Source organism: Caretta caretta, chromosome 1, assembly GCF_965140235.1.
Source record: "Caretta caretta isolate rCarCar2 chromosome 1, rCarCar1.hap1, whole genome shotgun sequence".
NCBI classification, from domain to species: Eukaryota; Metazoa; Chordata; order Testudines; family Cheloniidae; genus Caretta; species Caretta caretta.
Genome location: NC_134206.1, coordinates 349362854 through 349386209, shown reverse-complemented (window position 1 = coordinate 349386209; position 23356 = coordinate 349362854). Strand labels below are relative to the sequence as shown.

Below are 23356 nucleotides of genomic sequence, written 5' to 3'. Positions count from 1 at the left end.
TGAAACCAGAAGAAGCAGATCTGCAAGGGAAAGGCTATCGAAAAATCTTTGCAAATATTGTGTCTAGAGCATTGTACAGTGCCATATGCACTAGATATATGTCCCTGCCCCAACGAGCTTACAGTCTAGTTCAGACACGACACAACAAAGGGTAACAGACGAGATGAAGGGGGTCCATTAACAGATTGTGATGAACAGGCATGAGCCCAAGCCAGGTGGAAATGTTTAATACACATTTGACATAGGGCTCTCCTTCCCTGTACAAAGTCCAGATTACATTGGCACATCCAACATAACTACTGTGAGGCATGTTTAATAGGGCACTGGCTTCATAAAAACTCAAACTCCAAGGACAAGTATGTATTTTGAAGCTAAAAACTGTGTTTCACCTGCTGACCAAGCAATTGTAATCCCTTACTTGTTACTCAGTACTTGTTACTGAATGGCTGTGCTAGCTTCTGAATTCAGACCATTTCCCTTGATGTTTAATACATTTCAGATTCAGTTTTCAAGAAACATGTACAGATCTCTTAATTGCTTCTTACATTTAGAGGAACTTATTGAAAGAGCATTGGTTATGTCCTTTAGGAGTACAATAAGAATGACTGACACAGTGTGTACAATACTTTTATACCCACCCTTCAAATCCACTTTCCCCAAACCCTCCTGCATAGATGATCCCACTGTTGAGGTCTCAGCCTTCCAACTTTGGCACCGTTGTCTCCACATGGTCCTTGGCCAATTTAAATTGCAAACAACTTGGAACCACCCCCTTATTCCCTGCAATTCACCTTTTATAAAGTACTTGGCATGATTTATGTAAATATAATGCACTAGGTATTTTCCTAGCAGAGCTCACTTAACATCCATTCCAATAAGATGAAGAAGCCTGCTCATTTGCTTGCTCACATTACCAACACATTTAGGGCATAATCTGAATTTACAGCATAATTTGAATTTACAGCAGTTTTGGTTGAAACACGCTTTACTAAAACCTGCCATAGCACTTTGTGGAACATGTGGCAAACAGTGCCATCTAGTGTTGGCCAGAGGCAAGTTTCACAAACCATATCTGCAAATGGGCCTACAACCAAAGAAACCAATTTATACTGCTCTAATTCGGTTCTTTTACTGCACCTGGTATAGTACAGCTATGTTCAACAAACTGATTTATAATAACCTAGTTACATCAGACACTGCAGTCAGACACTCTGCATGTGCAATGGGATACATTTCCACCAAAGCATCTCCTACAGAAAAAACCTGGACTGGTTTTGACGGCAAAATAACGGGCAGTCTGGTTAACAGCTGCTGTTGAACCTCAAGGGCTGGAGGTTTATCAGACAGGAGGCACTGGAGATGCTGCCTATGAGAGTGAGACCTTACTGATCAAGTACCAGTCGAGTGTCAAGGTATATACATCTTTTATTTAAAAAAGTTTACAGTTCTTTAATTATACACAACTATTTGAGAGGTTATATTCTTAGAGAAGAGGCATTTGTCATGGTGACAGGCATGCCCACTACATCATCACAATGCAAGAAAAAAGGGAAAAAAGAAAATAAAAGAAAAAAGCTTAGACTCAAATGAAGGGAAAACACCCTTTATCTCTTCAAGTATCACACAACAGGTATCAAATACAGTCAGTAAAATAATGGCCATTTCTCATGCTGCACACGCTCCTGCTAAAGTGCCGGCGGAATTCAGATGAGCAGAAAGAAGCAAAACAAACCAACAGCCCTGCACTCTCCTCAATGCTCCCCGCATGGTGTGATATAAATCTGACACTAAAGGTCCGGGGGGGTCCTTGCATACCTGAGAGCTGCCACTTACAGAGTGCCCTGTGACTAGTCTTGCTAGGAGCAAACAAAGCCAGGGCAACCCAGCTGCAGCACAGGTGACAGCATTCTTCATCCCTTACGAGGGAGAAAGGGACTCCCTCTCCCTGGTTTGTGTGCACTGAAGGCAGATAATGTGTGTGTGTGTGTGGGGGGATCAAACATGGATATGGGAGATTACAGAAGTGACTATGTAGTTAGTATTCCCATAAACCTAGTTGGCCAATTTGAACTTCAGAGGTAACAAACAGCATTTAACTTCCATTTTTTCCTCTCAGACCAAGGGTTTACACATTACCAGTTAATTTACAAAGCATTATTCCACTCAGTTCACATCAAGATGCCACTACCTTAAGATCAGCTATCACCAGGACTCCCCTCCTTAATTATTTTTTAAGTCTAAAATTGTCATGATGGAAAGTCAAATGAACCAAGAAAATACACTTGGAAACCTCAAGGAGAGTCGAAAATACGTCTGATGAAATTCAAGATTAACCTAGTTGGCAATGTATGTAGCTTCTTGAGACGCTTCTGCAGATCTGGGGCAGCTTTGATATTTCTCAATTTGTGTAAGACACACAAAGCTCAAGAATAAGGTAACAAGCTATCAGATGTGAAGCCGAAGAGCCTACTTCCATAACAACCATAATAGGTTACTAACAAGCTTTCATATTCAGGAATTCATTGAGAGCACGAATCTACATACAGTGGATCAAACGTAGTCATGTTGGAGTAGGCTTGTTAATTTCCACCTGGCTGATGCTTTGAGATTCAGTCATCTGAACAGGGAAGAGAATGGCAGTGGTTCTTTCAGAAAAAGAACATTAGCATTTCAAAAGAAACTGGAACTGAAAAAAAACCCAACACTGGGCATCCTGCTTCAAAACGATTCCACTTTTCTCTTCCAGACTAGGGGTGTGTAGTTTATTTACAGACTGTTCTTGTTTGAGATGGGGAGGGAGGTGAAAGATGGGAGAAGGAGTAGAATGAGGCAATAAGCAGCTGTTCCAGTCTAGAAAGAAGGAAAATCCATTTGAAGTTATTCCCTACAAGAGTTTTACACTAGGCCATATTCCTTTGAACTGCAGGTATTTTGACAATTTACTGTAGGCTTCCTTTCCTGCTCCTGCTGCTACAGGGGAGAATGATCAAACATGAAACGTACCAAGAAGATGATCTTTTCAACATGCTGCAGGCAAGGCTATAGATTTCATGTGTAAAACGCCATTAATATCCAAGGAAACATCTTGCTGGAGAAGTTCGAGATCTAGACCCACAAATACCTTGCTTCGGCTGCCTGTATGCACAAAGTAACGTGCAGAGGAATCAGAGCAACCTGGACAACTAATAGAAGCCAAGCTGCATCTTCACACCTAGAAATCACTGCGGAAAAACGTGTGCTTACTTTTCCAGGAGTCTACCTTAGACTTGCAGCTCTAATTGGAATTCTTTTGGAAGCTTACGACAGGAAACCTTTTTATTAGAAAACTGGCTTCTTCAAATGAAAGAGATGCATGAAAGTGTTCCCTGTGTTAAACCTGGTCATTGAATAGACTGGGGGAAGAGTAATACAGTTACCTGGAAAAAAAATTAGAGGTAATTAGAACACTATTTTTTATACAATATTGAAAAAATACAAATTTTTATTGTTTTGTTGTTTTTAAACTGATATCACCACCCAGCACTTAAGACTACCCCTAATTAGCACCTACAGTTAAAGGTTATAGCACAACCAAACTCCTAGTTCAGCAGGTAAGCAAGTTAAACAGTGCCAACACAGTTCTGCCCCCCCTCCCCAAAGTAATGAGAAAACAGCGTGCTAGATAAGAGTTAAAGTACACCATTACATGTTAAATAGTTAATACTACCCTTCCAACAAGCCACAAATGCTAGATAGAGAACTTCAGCACAGTAACTAACCACAGTCCTACATTACTGCTTTTAGAGAAAAACCTTTTGCTTCATGCCCGTAATTAACATAAAATAAGTAAACCCTTTGTATGTTATTTTTATTAAGGAAAATAATCATGCTAAAGCAAAATTGTACTTTATAGTTAAAAAAAGGAAACTGATTGTGCTTTATGGATTAAAAAAGGATTGTATCTTTCAACCCCATCAACTCAAACCCAGGTGGCATTCCTAAAAGAAAAACATTTGTGGGACAATGAAAAAAAGAGTTTACTCAATCCAGTCTGTCATTCAAAATTCTCTGTTCAAGAGTGGGTTGAATTCCACATACTGTCCTGCAGGTTCCACCAAAAAAATATTAAAGTATCTGTCTATCCAAACCCTTCAGAAAACCCTAAGAATACAGCAAGTAACATTCAGATTTAAAATCCATCTTAGTTAGGATTTCAAATGCACAATTATCCAAATTCAAGTATCACTGGCAACCCAGGTAGGCGTTTACTGTATTAGGTTCTCTTACCATTAAATACAAAATAAAAAAAACTTAGTATGTTGAAATACACCAGAAGAAATCAAATTTTTCATTCAGAAGAACTCTTGAAAATATTATTTGCTTGTTTTCCAAATTTATGGTTTTTATTTTTATTAATCTCAAATATTTCTAGAGCATTTTTCTTTGTTAAACTTTAGTTTGGTCTGTTGTACACACACGCAGATGGCTACCAAGCTGCTGCAGAAGGGAAAACAGAAAAACAAAAATGGGAGAAAGAACGTGCCAACGGATTCATGGACTATGGCCAATGGGCCAATCTTCATGGGTCTGAAGCTCTCAGCAAGGCTAGTCCATCTGGTCAGAAAACCCTCTTTTAGGAGATGGAGAGAGAGTTTGCAAGGTGTTTGATCATACTTCAAGCAAGAAAGAAAGCTTGAAGCTATTACAGGGTAGCAGTTTCAAAACCATGACAAAGTTTGCCTTTGTACGTGCTCCAGGTAAATTAAAGCACTGTTCATATAGCATTGTGTTTTTTCCCCTGAAAAAAGGGAACAGAGCATAATCCAGACCAAGAAAATGAGTAAAGTCCAGATGAAGGCTTTCCAAAGTCCCAAAAGCAAACAGATGAGTGGTTGTAGGTCCCTATAGTTCAGAGGGTGGGCAGAAGTCCAATATAAAAGTGTACTTAAAATCCAAGTCATTTTTTTTAAGCTTCGATGCTCTGAATAACTCCGTGCACTTTTTAAATGCAACTCCACATAAACTAGGATAGCGAGTTTGACCTGAAGGAGAACTTTTTATTTCACTGTCTGATCTAAAAATGTTCTCACATTATCCCCTAGACTTTTTACTTTGAGAAAGCGCTGTTCCATCTTATCATCCAAGGTGGTAGCTGTGGAACCACTGATAAAAAGGAAATCTTTAAGTCCCTACCTATCAGAGCAGCTGTTTGAGCTGACAGTTCAGTAGCACACAAGTTGACTTGGCCAAATGGAATTATGAATGCATGCATTCGGGCTGCATATTGCTACCAAAATGGAATGTGGGAATATGCTATATACCTTGGGTTTGAGAAATGACCAAGAAATCAAGATCTAAAGGGTGATATATATATATCAATGCTATTATTCATAAAAACCTTGTTTAGTAATAAAAAAAATTGCTTTGTTTAAATATGAATATTATAGTCTGCTTCTCATGGTTAGGAAATAATAGTCTCTCTGAAAAGCAGGTTGCTTCTTCTACTACAATTCCATATCCTGCGCCTCATCTTCCGAGAAGTCAGACATGGAGCTCTCTGATGAGCTGTCCCCGGTACCTTCTTCCTGTTCTTTTAGTGCTTCTTCTGTTGCATATTTCTGAATGTATTCTGTATGTGAGGAGAGAAAAGGGTATAATCAGCATATGTTCGATGCCCATAGCCATTTATAAAAATGGGTTTGTACTGAACATGGCTGAATAGGAAATTAACAACAGCCTGAGGGATAGTGCCATATATGGACAAGAAAACAATAATTATATAAATTAACATATGTTTCAGAGTAACAGCCGTGTTAGTCTGTATTCGCAAAAAGAAAAGAAGGACTTGTGGCACCTTAGAGACTAACCAATTTATCTGAGCATGAGCTTTCGTGAGCTACAGCTCACTTCATCGGATGCATACTGTGGAAACTGCAGAAGACATTATATACACAGAGACCATGAAACAATACCTCCTCCCACCCCACTCTCCTGCTGGTAATAGCTTATCTAAAGTGATCACTCTCCTTACAATGTGTATGATAATCAAGTTGGGCCATTTCCAGCACAAATCCAGGTTCTCACCCTCCGCCCCCCCCCACACAAACTCACTCTCCTGCTGGTAATAGCCCATCCAAAGTGACCACTCTCTTTACAATGTGTATGATAATCAAATGGCCCACCTTGATTTATCATACACATTGTAAGGAGAGTGATCACTTTAGATAAGCTATTACCAGCAGGAGAGTGGGGTGGGAGGAGGTATTGTTTCATGGTCTCTGTGTATATAATGTCTTCTGCAGTTTCCACAGTATGCATCCGATGAAGTGAGCTGTAGCTCACGAAAGCTTATGCTCAGATAAATTGGTTAGTCTCCAAGGTGCCACAAGTACTCCTTTTCTTTTTATAAATTAACATAGGGATTGCCATATTGGTTTAGACCAAAGGTCAATCTCATCTGACAACAGCCAGTATTAGAGGCATCAAAGGGAGGACAATGCAGGAAGTCCTGAGGCATACATGTTGATAACACACACTGTTAGGACACTGAACACTAGACTTGGAGTTAGAAACAGCCAGTGCCCTTTCTACTTCTGCACATACACCAGTTTAAAAGCCTCATGTTCAGAACCCAATTGCTATAAAAATGGAAACTCATCCCATATTAAGGTGATCAAAGGAGAAAATCCAACCTAGAGGTCAGCCAAAAAACTTCAACAACCCACATTGTCATGAAACCCAAGCTAAGAGCAGGCCCACAATGCTGTTAGGGGCACAACGGGTTAGGCTGTGAAAATTCAGTCATTGCAGAAGTGATCCCAGGTCTCCTGGAAAGGACGAAAAATCTGGTACATTCTACAAGGGCTATCCTTGGTCATCAGGCAGGAAGGCTGAGAGCTACTGTACTGGTCTGTCCTACTGACCTATAATACAAGCAGGTATTCTCCCACAAAAGCATATGCCCCAATATGTCTGTTAGTCTATAAGGTGCCACAGGACTCTTTGCGACCTATAATACAGTATCTTGAATACTTCGTTTTCATTTTATGAATCAGCAATTGCTGTTAGTACCACAGCGTGGCAATGCCATTGTGAATGGGAGGCAATACAGTGCGCACAATACCAAGGGGAAAGGAGAATTGGAGACCCTGTCAAGATACAACCCACATTATGGAAAAGTCTGAGAACACTGCTTTATGGAATTAGAGACTGAGGATACTGGCATAACTTCCAGAGAAGGAAAGAGATGAGAGAAGATGAAGGTTGGAGAAAAGGCTAGAATAAAGGAATAAAGATTTACTGCTTTTAATACAAATATTTGTGTTCCCAAAAATAAAACAACAAACCCACCTCTCTATCCCGCAAGAGACAAGCCTTGCACTATGCTTTAGTATCAGACAAGGGCAGTGATAGGAGCAAAGAAAAAATTCCAGAGGGCTCTCCCCAGGAATTCCCAGCCATTTAATTCTAGGAGCTCTAAACATAAGCACCCCAGCCAATGTCAGCTACTACAGTGGTTCCTAGAAAGAGATGAGGTTTCAAAGCCAAGACCCAAACCATGCAGGGCTCTAGTTATCTAGATCAACAGCTAGCATTACAACCAAAAGCAATTATGGAGCCAGCACAGGTCACAAAACTGGTTTAATAGGATTCTTGAAGGCAAATGCATTTTGTGCAAACTGTGGCCTGTGCAATTTTCTAGTGTAGCCCCATGCAGAATATACAGTAGTAATCCAGTTTAGGAGCTGGATTATTGAGACTATGTCCAGATATGATGGTCACAATCACCTTACTACAGGTACCTATGGAGGAGGCTCTTGGCTGACACTACCTGACATTCCAAGAGCAGCCATGTCCCGAATTTGCAAACTTCTTGAAAAAGGGTGTACATGCAGGGACGAAAGTAAAATCAGATAATTCCTCCAACCCAGTATCTTTGGGTAGATCTTCACTGCAAAGAAAAAACCTGTGGCACTGAGCCTCAGAGCTTGGGTCAATTGACGTGGGGCTCAGGCAGCATGGCTAAAAATAGCAGCATAGATGCTCCTTCTTGGGCTGGAGCCTGGGCTCTGAAGCCAGGCAAGGGGGTAGGATCCTGAAACCCAGGCTTCCACCTGAACATGACTGCCTACACGGCTATTTTTAGCACGGCAACCTGACCCCACAAGCCTGAGTCAATTGACACACGCTCAGACCTGGTGTTGTGGGTTTTTCTTTGCAGTATTAACATACTGTATGTCTTGTCTGGATTGAACTTCAGAGAGCTTGCTCTCAAATTCTGTTCTCAACTAGGTACTGGGAAAACATGGCACACCATCTAGGTGAACAGTTACGTAAACTGAGCTCAGTCTGGTCCATCCCTCTAGTTTGGGAGTAAGGTACGGTGAACTTTTCTTATGCTGTACCAGCTCTGTGGTTAGATTTCAGTTGCTAATCTGGCAGTTTTCACAGGATGGACATGAGCAGAAGGCAAGATGGTTTTTTTTTGAGCAGCATCCATTCCTTTACACTTAATGATGTCTAACTCCCACAATAGGAGATGTTAATGAATTCCAATTTGTATCAGGAAATTCCAATCTAAAGGACTTGAAAGTGTTGCTCTTTTCCTTAACTCAGTTTCATGGGGCAGAAGGGAGGGAGGATCAGTCTTGCACAATGTATTTTCCCTTCCACCAGCCCAAATCATGGCTAATTGGCAATCCTTTGTTTCATGTCATGCCAAGAGACAGATGTGCTTATGAAACTGTGGGATGTCACTTGTAATGCGAGATGCCAAACACACAAGACCATAGAAACTTGCATTTAAAAAGCTAGTTTTGTTTCTTAAGTAACATTGATAAGCTACTTGCATCTTTCAGTTCAGTAGAAGAGACTGTTAAGCTGGATGTTAAATCTTTGGCAACATCTTTCTTCCCACTGCCTCCAAATTTCTGCAGATGCTTATTTCTAGCATGATGTACAGATACCCACAGTACATCAGACTCTTCAAACAGTTAATTGTCTATACAGGCACCAGCTGGCTAAGTTGCAAGAAGCCAAGATTTCTGGAATTGAGGCTATGGAATTAGGCCACTAGACGCTTTAATACCTGATACAAGAATAGACTCTGAAGTGCTGTTGAACTACAGGGACACTCTGCATTTAAAATACTTGAGCCAAATGGCTAAAAGGGGCTTTCAAATGCCTATGGAGGCACATGCTGATGTCTAATGACAAGCAGCTTCTCTCTAATGGTTTAATTTGCATTGTTCACCTGTGAGGTTGCTGAAGTTTGTGTCATGAGGACTTGCATGAACTGCTCAATAACCATCGTTCCGTAAACACTAGGAAGCGTAGAACATGTGCAGTGACACTGCATGCAGTGAGAAGACATTCGGACTGTCAGGCTCCCTACCCTTTTGGAAACTGTATCATGAATACAATAATATGATCAAGGGAAATGCCCTGGTCCTGTGCAACAGGATCTTGTATACTAACAAGAACGATCTGCTCAGAGGCAGCATTTAACTTCTTGGGTGCCAGTTTTGGTGAGCGTCTTGCTTATCAATTGAACATCCAATAAAAAAAATTGTGGTATTGGCCCAGATAAACCTTTCAGCACACCCCAGCAACAGGATCCCACCCTTCCTCTTCTCCAAAAATTTCAGATCACAAGACTGTCTGAGGTGTTGTGTGTGAACACCTCTTCCCATTCGTAACCACACAGCATCCCTGAGTTCACCACCACTACTGCTTATGTGGGGGAATAATATTAGGAAAGCAATTAGATACAGCCACTAGCTGTCACCCTGACATTTAGCAGGTAAAAACAAGGACAGGAGCCATGTGACCACCCGCCACTTCACGGACCCTCAGACAGTGCTCCACCGGCCCAAGGCGCAAAGCTTATAAAACAGAGAGGCAACTTTAGTTCAAAGAGATATTTACCATTGCCTAGCCATCAGCAGGATGGCCATTCATTTTAACCTCTGGAAATTCGACTTCCAGGGAACTTTCATGTCTAAACAATTAACCCTCTTTTTGGGTTAAACTCATGTTACACTGGAGGATCTAGTCATTTTTCAATCCATTAAGGAAAGATGACACTGAAGTGTACATTCTGCTGGCCCTGTAGATACCATGGGAAGTAAATTTTCAAGTGTCTAGCGTAAAGGTTTGAAATCAAGATTTCATACCAAGACAGACCCAACATTGCTTCAAATATTTTAGCCCCAAAGGAATGCAGAACAGCTATATCTATACCCCATTCACAGCTCTGTTAGTATTTAACCATTTACTACAAATATGCACCAATATCAAGTGCCAGCCCCAATTCTCTTTTTAAAGGCACAAATGGGAGTTAGGCACTCAAATCCCATTGCCTTCAAAAGAAGTTGAATGATTAACTGGCTCTTTGTGCCTTTGGAAAAAAACATCTCCTCCCCCCCACCCCCAATTTCCTCTATTCTAGGATGGAAAGACTAAAATGGTTCTCTTACCTCTACGGCCATAAACAAGTTTATATATCTGAAGAGTGAAAAGCTGTACTTGTGTTAAACAAAAAATTTTCCAGCTGTATACACAATAGTTGCACCAATGGACAACTACAGGTTTCATTATGAATCTTTATTTAAGGGTTTTGCACTTCATAAGGATTATGGCAGGCTGAGAACCTTGCACCAGGTGTCAGTCCTAGGAACAATCCCCAAAACACACATCAAGCAGATATTTTATGCTTTCATAACTAAAAAAACGAGGAGATAAAGGGAAGAGGCGATAAATTATGTATTCACAGTACTTAATTTTCCAGAGCAAAGAAGTTGCTAGAATCTATTGCATCAGGTGTTTGTCTAACCTGTTCTTAAAAACCTCCATTGATGGAGATTCCACAACCTTCCTAGGTAATTTGTCCCCAGTGCTCAACTACCCTTATGATGAGGAAGTTTTTCCAAATGTCCAACCTAAATCTCCCTTGTTGCAACTTAAATCTATTTTTTCTTGTCCTGTCCTCAGTGATTAAACTTAAACAATTTATCACCCTCCTTTTTATAACCTTTTACTTACTTGAAGACTGTTATGTCCCCCTTCAGTCGTCTTCTCTTCTCCAGACGAAACAAACCCTTTTTCCCCCCAATCTTTCCTTGTAGGTCATGTTTTCTAGACCTTTAATCGTTTTTGTTGCTCTTCTCTGGACTTTCTCCAATTTGTGCACATCTTTCCCAAAGTGAGGTGCCCAGAACTGGACACAATAGTCCCACTGAGGCCTTATCAGTGCTGAGTAGAGTAGAGGAATTACTTCTCATGTTTTGCTTACAACTCTCCCAGAATGACGTTTCCTTTTCTGTGATAGTATTCTCTTGTTGACACGTATTTAGTTTGTTATCCACTATTACCCAGAGATCCTTTTCTACAGTACTCCTTCCTAGGCAGTCATTTCCCATTTTGTATTTGTGCAACTGATTATTTCTTCCTAAGTGGAGTACTTTGCATTTGTCCTTATTGAATTCATCCTATTTATTTTAGACGATATCTCCAGTTTGTCAAGACCATTTTGAATTCTAATCCTGTCCTCTAAAGAGCTTGCAACCCCTCCCACCTTGGTATTGCCCGCAAACTGTATAAGTATGTCATTATCCAAATCATTTATGAAGACATTGAATAGAACCGGACCCAGGACAGATCCCTGCAGGACCCCACACAATATGCCCTTCCAGCTTGATTGTGAGCCACTGATAACTACTCTTCGAGTATGGGTTTTCCAACCAGTTGTGGTTTTCCAACCAGGTGAGGGCAAATTACAAACCACGGGCCAGATGCGGCCCGTCCAGAGGTTTCAGTCTGGTCTGCGGGATTGCCAGCGCCATAGCGCAGTGGGGCTAAGGCAAGCTCCTTGCCTTCCCTGGCTCCGCACTGCTCCTGGAAGCGGCTGGCACCACATCCCTGTGGCCCCTGGTGGAGGGGAGCACAGAGGGCTCCGTGCGTTGCCCTTGCCTACAGGCACTGCCCCCCGCAGTTCCCATTGGCTGGGAAGAGGAAACCGCGGCCAATGGGAACTTTGGGGGTGGTACCCCCAGGTGAGGGCAGTGCACAGTGGAACTGCCTGCACTACCCCCACCCCCAGGAGCCACTGCCACATTCTGGCCACTTCCGGGAGTGGCGCAGGGCCAGGGCCGGCAGAGAGCCTGCCTTAGCCCCGCTGAGCACCACTATCACCCCAGAGCCACTCGAGATAAGGGGCGCCAGGCTGGAACTCACACCCTGAACCCCTCCTGCACCCCAGACCCCAACCCTCTGCCCTGAGCCCCCTAACCCCGTCTTGAGCCCCCTGCCTCACCCCTCCTGCACCCCAATCCCCTGAGCCCCTTCCTGCATACCACACCACACTCCCTCCTGCATCCCAACCCCCTGCCCCAGCCCTGCATACAATTTCCCCACCGAGACATGGCCCTCAGGCCAAAAAGTTTGCCCACCCCTGATCTAGGCTATATTTCTCTAGTTTCCTCCTGAGAAGGTCATGTGGGACAGTATCAAAAGCCCTACTAAAACTGAGATACATCACATCTATTGTTTCTACCCTGTCCATAAGGCTTGTTACCATCTCAAAGAAGGAGATTAGGTTTGATAGGATTTGTTCTTGACATTTATCACCTTATTTTTTTCTAGATGCTTCCAAATTGATTGTTTGATTTACTCCATTATCTTTCCAGGTATTCAAGTCAAGTTGACTGGTCTATAATTCCCTGGGTTGTCCGTATTTCACTTTTTATAGATAGGTACTCTATTTGCCCTTTTCCGGTGCTCTGCGATCACTCCTGTCCTCCACGAGTTCTCAGAGATAATCACTAATGGCTCAGATCTCTTCAGACAGTTCCTTAAGTATTCTAGAATGTATTTCATTGGGCCCTGCCAATTTGAGGACATCTATCTTGTCTAAGTAATTCTTAACTTGTTCTTTTCTTATTTTAACCTCAGAACCTACCCCAGTTACACTGATGTTCACTATGTTAGTCATCCAATCATTGCTAACTTTTTTGGTGAAAACTGAAAAAAAAGTCATTTATTTCAGCCATTGCTGCATTTTCTCTCCTTTCCTCCTCGTTGAGTAATAGACCTTCCCTGTCTGTGTGCTTCATGGTTTATGCGAATCTCTAACTATTAGAGACCCAGATGAGACCTATATGGGGTCAGATTATCCAACATCTTTCTACTGAAGAGTTCCTATACCGCCTCTGGAGGTATCTGGCACTGATCCAGCATGGCAATTCCTACATTTTTTAAGGGAAGCCTGACAGTCACATTTATGCACATGCACCCGCGCAAACACAACAAAATGGGGTGAGCTAATGGCATGACCGGTGCACAACATTTTTTGTTTACTTTTAAATAAAATACCCCTGGGAAAAAACTGCCAGAAAAATTTCTGTGCTACTTTAGCTACAAAAATATTCTTAACTCCTCCAAACTTCTGAAGTTTGCTTTTAAAGTTGGGGACCTTCGGAAACAGCCTTTAAATTAGTTCCCTTCTGTCTCTAACTTCTAATAGTTTGCCAAGACATTCCCCACATCCAGGCTAAACAGAACTGTTCCCAACACTGTATTCATAGAATCATAGAATATCAGAGTTGGAAGGGACCTCAGGAGATCTTGTCCAACCCCCTGCTCAAAGCAGGACCAATCCCCAATTTTTGCCCCAGATCCCTAAATGGCCCCCTCAAGGATTGAACTCACAACCCTAGGTTTAGCAGGCCAATGCTCAAACCACTGAGCTATCCCTCCCCCCCTACACACCAGCTTTAAATTTAAAAGGATAGTGGTTCATCCACTCTTCCCAGAAGACTATCCCCACTCTAAAATTAAATCGATTTATTTTAGAGCCATAGTGGTCATCAGACGAAAAGGTATTTAAGATGTATAGTGAACAAGTTTCTTCCGAACAGCAATAGATCAAAGTGATACCATTAATTTTTCAACATTCCATTGACTCTCTTACCTTTAATTTTCTGTTTGTATTCTTCCGGTCGGTGGAGATACATGGCTGCAGCGTCGCCATTTAGAGGATCTATGGGGTTAGGATAGGCCAGCAACTGGGGCAGGAACGACTCAAATATATTGGTAAGATCTGCAATACAAATTAACACAAAAATCACATTGCACATCTACATCTCAAACCCACAGATAACCAGTTAAACATCAGTGAAACTGTATTGCTGTAGTCAGACATTAAGATGGTGTAAAGCTTATGGAAGCTTAAATTCATATTGGTTTTCCTGTCCTAGACTGCAAATATAGTTGAGAATTTGTGTGATAATGAAGCTTCCGACACTTTGGGCACAAAATATTTTACACTTCTATAGCATCTTTCATCTGAAGATCTCAAAGCACTTTACAAACACAAATAAACTTCTTCAGCATCCCTATGGAGATTCGTGAAACACGGTTACTTAAAGAAAGGGAGGCAGAGGGTAAATGATATACCCAAGCTCATACAGCAAAGATAGCAGGAATTAGACCCAGACCATTCTTTTATTCTTTAAACTTTGGACACTTTTCCCTCCCAACTGCCTCACAGTAAATTCCGCATGCTTCCTCTCTCATTACTGTCTTTAAATAAATTGGTTCCTAGACTTAAAATTGACATCTCAGCATAATACAGTTTCCACAGAGCTTCGACAGTTATGATAATAAAAAGAGCAGCCAACAAGTTCATTCTCCCATTTCAAAACAATTAACAGGATGCGAAGAGATCCACATTAATGCCTTACTGCCAGTTGGCATTTACCACTAATAATCCATAGCAGGGAAACATGTTTCTGGTGCTGATGAGTAATTGTGAACACATGAAACCATCCTCCACACCCCACCTCCAAAAGAGACATACGCACCCTACTTCAAAGATGAGGGTGTGAAGCAACAGACTGTGCCATTCCTTCTTGGATGTTTCAGGCAGGCTCCAGAAGGGCTGTATACGCCCACACAGATGGAAGAGTAAGCCCCCAGTGTGTGGTTAGGAGGGTGATTTTGCAATGTTTAACTTCAGCTGTCAAAGACTAGCAGGTGCATGTAGATTTTTTATTTTTATTTTTTTAAATAAAAAGCAGGTTCACCCTTTCCAATACTCAGTCTTTTTATTTTATGAGCATCCCCTTTTCATCTGGATAGTATGTAGGCTCCCCTCATCCTTCATCCCCTTTCTGGTGGGGAAGAAAACCTAATGGAGTAGCTACAGCACAAAAAAGAACAAAAATGTCTCTTGCTGCTGCTAATCAAAAGAGGGCTTTTTGGGGCGGGGGGGGAGGGGAAGAGGGCAGGAAGAGACCTCACCCACAGTTTCTCAGCCGAGATTAAAAACTTATCCTGCACCTGGATCTTACCCCTATTGGTTTACATTGTAGGTCTACACTGCAATTAAGAACTTGTGGCTGGCCTGTGCCAGCTGACTCAGGCTTGTGGGGCTCAGGCTAAGGGGTTGTTTAGTTGTTGTGGAGACTTTCAAGCTCAGGCTGGAGCCCAGGCTCTAGGACCCAGTGAGATGGCAGGGTCCCAGAGCTTGGGCAGCTGGAGCCTGAGCATCTACACCGCAATTCAACAGCCCGTTCGCCTGAGCCCCATGAGCCTGAGTCATCTGGCACAGGCCAGCTGTGCGTGTCTAACTGCAGCGTAGACATAACCTAGGAGAGCTAGCACCATGTGAACTGCTAGCTCTCTGCAGACCACCTGCAAGTGCTCCTACAAAACGCACAGTGGGAACCTCTGGCCTGGACACGGCACTGGGGAAGAGACTAAATTATTGTCAAATCTTCCTTCCTGCGTTAACACATCCTGCATATGTAGAAACTCCAGGGTATTGACTAGCTGAGTCACTTCAGTGTGAACGTGGCATAGCAGGGACGGAAATTAGGGTTTGCCTACACACAGGAGTTGCACAGTTTTAAGCCAGTGCAACATCACACCTTTAGTTAAACCAGTGCAACTTTGTGCATAGACCAGCCCTTAGTTATCTGCAGCTAAGTTATACAAGAGACCATCTCTAAAATGCCAGTTTTTTTTTTTAAACTTAATTTTCTATTAAACAGAAAAGCCACTGCTATTTTCAAGGGCAGGTAGATAGAGAAAGGAAGGCTACAAGAAACACTCTTAAGAAGGACACAAATGTCTCTGGGCCAAGTTTCCCAAGGCTGGTGCATTGAGATGCTAGTTGTCACCGTCAGGTACTTGTGGGCTGAAGTGCAACAGCTTCTTGAAGTGTAGTCCTACTCTCAAAAGGGATCACAAAAATAGCATGGCACAAGCAAAGGCAAAAATGTTTTCCGATGGTATTGTAACTAGTTTCTTCCGTCTACTCTAGCACTTAAGCCATTATTAGCAACAGGTTTGTTTCTTAGGCCTTGTCTACACTACCGGGGCAAGTCGACCTAAGTTACACTACTCCAGTTATGTGATAACGTAGCTGGAGTCGACATAGCTTAGGTGGACTTACTGCAGTGCCTTCACCGTGCTGCGCTGACGGGAGATGCTCGCCCATCGACTTACCTTACTCTTCTCATTCTGGTGGAGTACTGGAGTCGACCAGAGAGCGCTCTGCGGTCGATTTAGCAGGTCTTCACTAGATCCGCTAAATGCTCCCGCTGCATTGATCACAGCAGCGTGGATCCCCGGTAAGTGTAGACATGGCTTCATGACTTATTTTATAACCCAGCTGCCAGTTTTAATTCCTTCCACTGGGAAAACTAGAAATATTTAATGCTTCCCAGTTTAAGATTAAATGGAAAGGGGAATTTAGTTAGCGACAGAGCAAGAAAGCCTAAATGAAAGAGCTCAAAATAGCATCTTTCCTCTTTAAATGCCTGCCTTCTCCAGTTCTCTCTCTTCCAAGTCCCAACTAAACCAATGCTTCATTTTTAGCACTGCTTGGATGTGCACAGTATGCCTAAAATGAAGGCACTGTTGTGCTAAGAAGGGTTTGGTGCTTTACTACTTAAAAGGAATCTACTAAATTATGGTCTTAAATCTAGTGGATTTATTGGTAGCAACCATAAGAATTTTCCATCTAATTTCTGTTGGGTCAGCTAGTCCAGACCTTCTCTACCAATACAGGATTGGTTTGTTTTAAAGGTCAAATGCATAACAGAATAGTATATAGGAAGATTTTTTTTCCAGATTGCTTTCACCCTCCAAAATTAGATCCTCCTGTATTTCTGCTTCAGAGGAAAATTTCTTGTGTTCCTTGAATACAAGGCTGTGTGTCTAAATGTCAAGGTGACTGATGACTTATAACTGGAGGGGGAAAAAAGGTAGGTCTAATGCAGACTATGACACCAGCAACAAAATCAAAGAACAAAAAGGAGTTACCTCGTCACTGTTCCAAAGCATCCTCCAGAAAAAATAAGGAAGTTTGGAGTAAGATGAATGGAGTTAAAGTGCATTGTTTGACAATTGGTTGGTTAGTGTAGAATGACACCTATGTAGCACCCATGTGAAGGAACATACCAATAGTACATCCTGATTTTGTCTATAACGTATACTAGTTATAGATTTTTGAAACCTCTGAGATCACCTTTACACATCATAGAAGAGCAGTAAGTACTGCAGTTGTTTTCCCTCCCTTTACAGTCCACAAAAGTGCCAAAAATACAGAAGCATTCTTAGGAAACCAATTACAGAAAGTGTTCATATGACATTTTGTTAATAAATACTGTAGAAACCCTGCTGCAATAGTCCACAGTAGCATCTCTTAAAACAGGAAGTTATTTTTTGCACAGCTTACAAACTAGTATCCAGATTGCTAGTGTACAACATCAGAATAGCGCAAGCAGTGAAGCAATTCTAATTTGTCAGTCAGACACATCATCTGCAGCTGGCTTTAAGACTGTTGAACAAAAGTGCACATTGCTCATTTAGTACTCTAGCTACTTCACCCTCAGAAAACCCAGCAGTGGGATAAGTCCACTGCTGAGAATGAACATTCCTGGTACGATCAGTGCAGAAGTAAAAGAAAGCTCTCCTCACCTTATAAACTACACCACTCGTCTTTCCTGCATTCCTCAGCAAAAAAATACATATAATAGAAAACCTGGCCCCTAGCTGCAGTTGCAACATAATAGCATGAGTTTTTAATTGTGCAGTCCCAACACAAGTACTTTGGCATTTTTAATACAGGTATGTAGCAGGTCCAGTACTTGGATCCACTGTTTCCATTGCATAATTTGTAAGAAAATTAAAGCAGTTTGGTCTTTAAAGTAGTAATTTGTCACTTTGGCAATAGGTTCAGAACATTGACAGTCACGAAACCAGGGAAACTAGAAATAGGTGAGACAACTTTTCAAGGTGAAAAGTCAAAGGTAAAGCATTTATATTGTGTGCATACTGCTTAACACCATACGTCAAAGTGTGAATGTAGTATCCATAAACTATACCCTGAGAAGTTCAGTGCAGCCCAGCATACAAGAGAATGAGCTATTAAATATCTGTTCTGTTTAACGGTTTCAGACTTGCATAAGAATTTTTTTTCTGAGTCCTTGTCACTATAAATTGATCTTGTTAGACCTCTAAAGCTAAACAGAATCAAGTCTGGCCAGTAACTGGATGGGACACCTCCCAGGAAAACAAGTTCTGCAGGAAGCGGTGTAGACAAATTAGTAGATGGTATGACTTCTCCTAAGTGGTTTTGAAATAATGCCTCAATTTGATGGTGAAGGGGAATAAGTGTTTCTGATGGAACCTTCTTAAAAATCAGTCAAGGTCCCAACCAGAGTCAAAGAATGCCTTCACCCTTCCTATCTGAAATTCAGTTTGGATTACTGCAGTCTGGTTACTTAAAAATTTCTCCCATATTTTCATCTGGATACTGGAGCATTCTTCACTTCCTATCCTGAAGTGTTGCTGTGTTACTGTTGAGCAGTTGCCACATTCCACCTCAGAGATGGCTGCACTTTAATGGTGGGTTGCGTGATTCCAGTACAATGTTTACAGAATACTTCAGCATCTTTGGGATGAAAGGAGCTGTGGAAGTAATATTTTCATATCAAGCTTCTGTTGCTAAATTGAACTTGGTTCAGTGAAAAAACCACTACAATTTGGCTCACACTTTCCAAGACAGACCTTCGAGCACTCACCTCCAACAAGTTGTATTAAGGTATTAAAACCAAATAAATGATGAAATGTGTCACCACACAGTGGATTGCCAAACTCACCATAGAGAGCTGTCCAAGTTTGATTAATTACATCTAGACATACAGTTCCTGACCTGAAACAGATGGAGAGAATGGAATTAAAACATGTACAAGTTAGCAAAATACTTGTAGGATATAGTAGTTTTAACCCCTCACACTCCTCACTACCAAGCAGGGACCAAATATTACACTTTGGATTAGAGCAAAATATAGGACAGCCATAGTGACTAGGAGAGCTTCCATACTATGTACAGAAACTCAATTTTTCTAAGCAAGGGATGAAGAGAAAGGGCACAGTAACTTGGAGCCAGAATTTACATAGGGGGAATCTCGCTTGTGAGACTAAGACTGGAAAGAAAGGAGGGGCTTCATTTAACACACTGTTTCTCAAGAGGGGGTCTGCGAGCCCTTTCAGGGGAGCTGTGGGGCCCCACGGCTAAAACCCAGAGCCTGTGCTCCAGCCCCTCCCGCGGGGCTGAAGCCGGGAGCAGCAGGGCTGAATTCTGGAGCCCCGAGCCCCAGTGCTCCCCACAGGGCAGAAGCCCTGAGCACATGGGCAGAGTTGGGGGCGAGGGGAGAAATGGGGATGTTCCCCCGCCGGCCTCCAAAACCACAGTGCACAGCAGGGCAGTCCTGAGGCAGCTCCAGACTCCCGCTCCACCTCCTCCCGCCCCCTGGCCAGATCGGAGGCGGGAAGCCAGAGCCGGGCAGTGTGGTCCACTGCTGCTCTGGCTGGTGCCATGGAGCAGGCAGCTGCGGCATTCATCTCCTGCTGCTGCTGGGGGTTGAAGCTGCTCCTCAGCTCCCAGACCCGCTTTGCTCACGCAGCCGGTAAGAGCAGCCTGGGTGCAGGGGAGGACCCGGCTCCATGGCTGGCAGAGCCCTTGGAACAGGGCCCACAGGGGAGACCTCCTAGTGCACAGCCCCTAGCTATCCCCTTCCCTGCACCCTGAGCTACCCCTCTCCGCACAGAGCCACTAGTTACCCTGCTCCCTGCACTACCCCTCTTCCTGCACCCCGAGCTACCCCTCTGCCCGCACATGGCCCCTAGTGACCTCTCTCTCTGCACTCTGAGCTCTTTTCAAACTTTTTGAGTTGAGCCCCCACACCTTTGAGTTATAATTTTAAGTTGTCTCCCCCCAACCCAAACAGGCTGGGTGGCCTGCTGAGGTGAGTCGGGGGTGAAGGTGGCGCTCCCTCCCTGGACCCCACCGTGCAGAGCTGGCTCGAGCCCTGCTGTTTTTTGGGGGGGGGGGGGGAGGGAGGGGCAGGCACCAGAAGTCAAGCTACACCTATGCCCAAGCCTCCCCCTCCCCCAGCACAAAGCCCTGAGGTCCCCCTCCCCCCGCTGGGCCCGGGAGTTTTTATTGCATTTTTTTTGGGGGGGGGGGGGGTCTCAAAGAAAAAGGGCGAGAACCTCTGATTTAAAAGACATCTCAACAAACTGACTATACGGAAGTGACCAGATTTTTATGGTTTCCTTTAAGAAGGGTCTTCTAGGATGTATTTTACATAATTTATGAACTAATGCTAACCGACAGAGGAGCTGGTGGGTCTAGCTAGAGTTATTGTCTTGAGAAGTATCTTTGAAAAGGGGAACTAGCAACCCTGGACCGTCTATGCCACAACATGTGCCTCATTTGTTTATAAAAGCACTCAATGTTGCCGGTGCATAGATCACACAAGGAAGACTTCTGCAGTATGTTTCCTACCCAATACTTCATACAACCTGAACTCTACTGGAAAAGTTACCTGTGGGGTAGTTTTATGAAACTGTCCCCTCAGATCAAATTCTTACCCTGGACTGTTAGTGTTAGATTAGATGACAGCTTTATCCGGCCCTATTAGCACACTATGAAAAAGCTACTTTGGCTTTCTTATGAAAGCATAACAACTAGAATTAAATAGTACCCCAATCAGAAATACCACATACTACGGATTTACTTACGCTTCGTCAATATTGGGATGGAAAATTTTATTCATGAATCCTGTAAAGAGAGAGAGTGGTTAATAGCAGAAAGTAGCCACAAAAAATGAGCACACTTGGTAAGCAGTTTACAGAAAAGAAGTGAGCCCTCATGTGAATGATTTCAATGGAAACCTTGGCTTAGCTATATATACCTACGTCACCTTTCAAATATACAAGTCATATTTGACCCTAGGGTCCTCAGCTGTTCACTTCAAGCACACCAAAGCCCCTGTTTACAGACAAGTATATTGCAAGGTTTTGCATCCAGTATTATTGTGAAAAATCTTGCCCATCAGAACCATTAAGCTCATGGGGTTTTTTTTTTGTTTAAGAAAATGCTTTACAAAGCTGCAGGGTTTTTGGAACAAACAAAAAGATTAAGCTTAACATTTGCTCTAGGATTAAACTTTCTTTCTAAAATGGTCTTTCCAACAAAGGTCTTCTATAAACTTTCAGTCTCAATATTAAGCAGCCTTCGTAAGGCATTGAGAGGCATCTGGTACTGCAGAAACATACAGCTAACACTTGTCAACATTCTGTAGCAATAGTAAGAGAACAATTGATACCTCAGGTCTTTAGAAAACACAGCCACAGAAGTATTTCAGTTTCAAGACTCAGGCAGTCTAAGAAGAGTGGTCTGAACTAAAAATAGTTGCTATTTTGATAATGCTTTTTGTTCTGGCTTCTAGTTTACAGAAATGAAAAATTCTATGGTTTGACAGCGACAAGAATGTCACAATAAACTAACTTGCTTTGCACTTTAACATTACATCTGCTAACCAGCACCCAGGGGCACATTTTTCAGCAGTTACCTAACTAAGGTTAAATTAACCTCATTATTATTTGCATTACTGTAGCACTTACGATCTCTAGTCATGGACTTGGACCCCATTGTCCAAGTCCAAAAAGCCTGTCCCTCCCCCAAAGAGCTTACAATGTAAGTAAAAGAGAAAAGAGATGATATAGACAGGGAAGGAAAATGAGAACATTGGTCAGCATGTTAGGCATTGGTCTCTGCACACCAGCAACCTAGCTGTTGTCAAGTTTTTGTAGGTGGTATGGAAAAGGAGTGGTGTAAGTAGAGTTTTGACAGTGAATAAGGAGTTACTTTTGTGGATGTTCACAGGGAGCTCCTCCCAAGCACAGAGGGCAGCACAGGAGAAAACACAAAGGTGCTTGTTCGAAAATTTAGCAAGTGGGCAACGGATGTGACATCATGTGTTGATTTTAGTCAGGAATCAACATCTCGATAGTGAATGAGATAGATAGGGTGGGGCTAAGACATGATAGGGTTGCCAGGTGTCCGGTTTTCAACCAGAACATCCAGTAGACAAGGGACCCTGGTGGCTCCGGTCAGGCAGTTAAAAGTCGAGTTGGCCTCCCGCAACGGGGCAGACATAGTGCCTGCCTGGCTCCACCCGGCTCCCAGGAAGCTGGCAGCATCTCCCTCTGGCTCCATGCACTGCCCCCAGCTCTAGCGCCGGGACCGCAGCTCCCACTCGCTGGGAACTGCGGCCAATGGGAGCTATGGGGGTGGCACCTGTAGGCAGGGGCAGCATGCAGAGCTGCCTGGCTGTGCCAAGGAGCCAGAGGTAGATGCTGTCAGCTTCCAGGAGCTGCCCGAAGTGAGCGCTGCCCGGAGCCCACACCCCCCACCTCCTCCCACACTCACACTCCTTCCTGAAGCCCGCACCCCAACCCTCTGCCCCAGCCCCGAGCCCCCTCCTTCACCCCAAACCTCTCATCCTCAGACCCACACCAGAGCCTGCAGCCCCAACCAGAGCCCTCCCCCCGGCCCAGCCCGGAGTGCCCTCCTGCACCCAAACCCCTCACTTCCGGCCCCAGCCAGACGCCTCATCCCTTCTCGCACCCCAATCCCCTGCCCCAGCCCAGTGAAAATGAGTGAGCAAAGGTGGGGGAGAGCAAGCGACAGAGGGAGAGGGGATGAAGTGAGTGGGCGTGGGGCCTTGGGAAAGGGGTGGAGCAAGGGTGTTTGGTTTTCTGCAAATAGGAAGTTGGCAACCCTAACATGAAGGGCCTTGAAAGTGAAGACATAGCTTATGTTTGATGTGAGAGAAGGAGCAGCCAGTGGAGGGATGTGAAAAGAGGGATGACATGGTCAAAGTGACAGGCTAGGAAAATGATCTTTGCAGCAGCATTCTGAATGGATACATGCAGGAATAGACTGCATTTGTCAAGGTCAGAGAGAATGTTGCAGTAATCCAGCTGTGAGATGAGAGGCTGGACCTCATCTCAGAGT

The 23356-nt window shown here is 43.2% G+C and overlaps 1 protein-coding gene across 2 annotated transcripts in view; it reads right to left on the bottom strand.

Annotated features, from left to right (window-relative positions):
* Positions 1 to 1407: 1407 nt before the first annotated feature.
* UBE2H (ubiquitin conjugating enzyme E2 H) overlaps positions 1408 to 23356 on the bottom strand; it is a 72197-nt gene continuing 50248 nt past the window's right edge. Inside the window, exons 4-8 of one of the 2 annotated variants that reach the window (XR_007354709.2) lie at positions 21076 to 21115; positions 19149 to 19201; positions 13949 to 14077; positions 4267 to 5608; positions 1408 to 3416 (exon numbers count right to left, since the gene is read on the bottom strand). Coding sequence is in view for 1 of the 2 variants with exons in the window: in XM_048836772.2 (XP_048692729.1) it covers positions 5484 to 5608; positions 13949 to 14077; positions 19149 to 19201; positions 21076 to 21115 (347 nt within the window). In the remaining variant the exon portion in view is untranslated. Of the gene's footprint in view, positions 5609 to 13948; positions 14078 to 19148; positions 19202 to 21075; positions 21116 to 23356 lie in introns of both variants that reach the window. The other variant, XM_048836772.2, reaches the window with a different exon arrangement.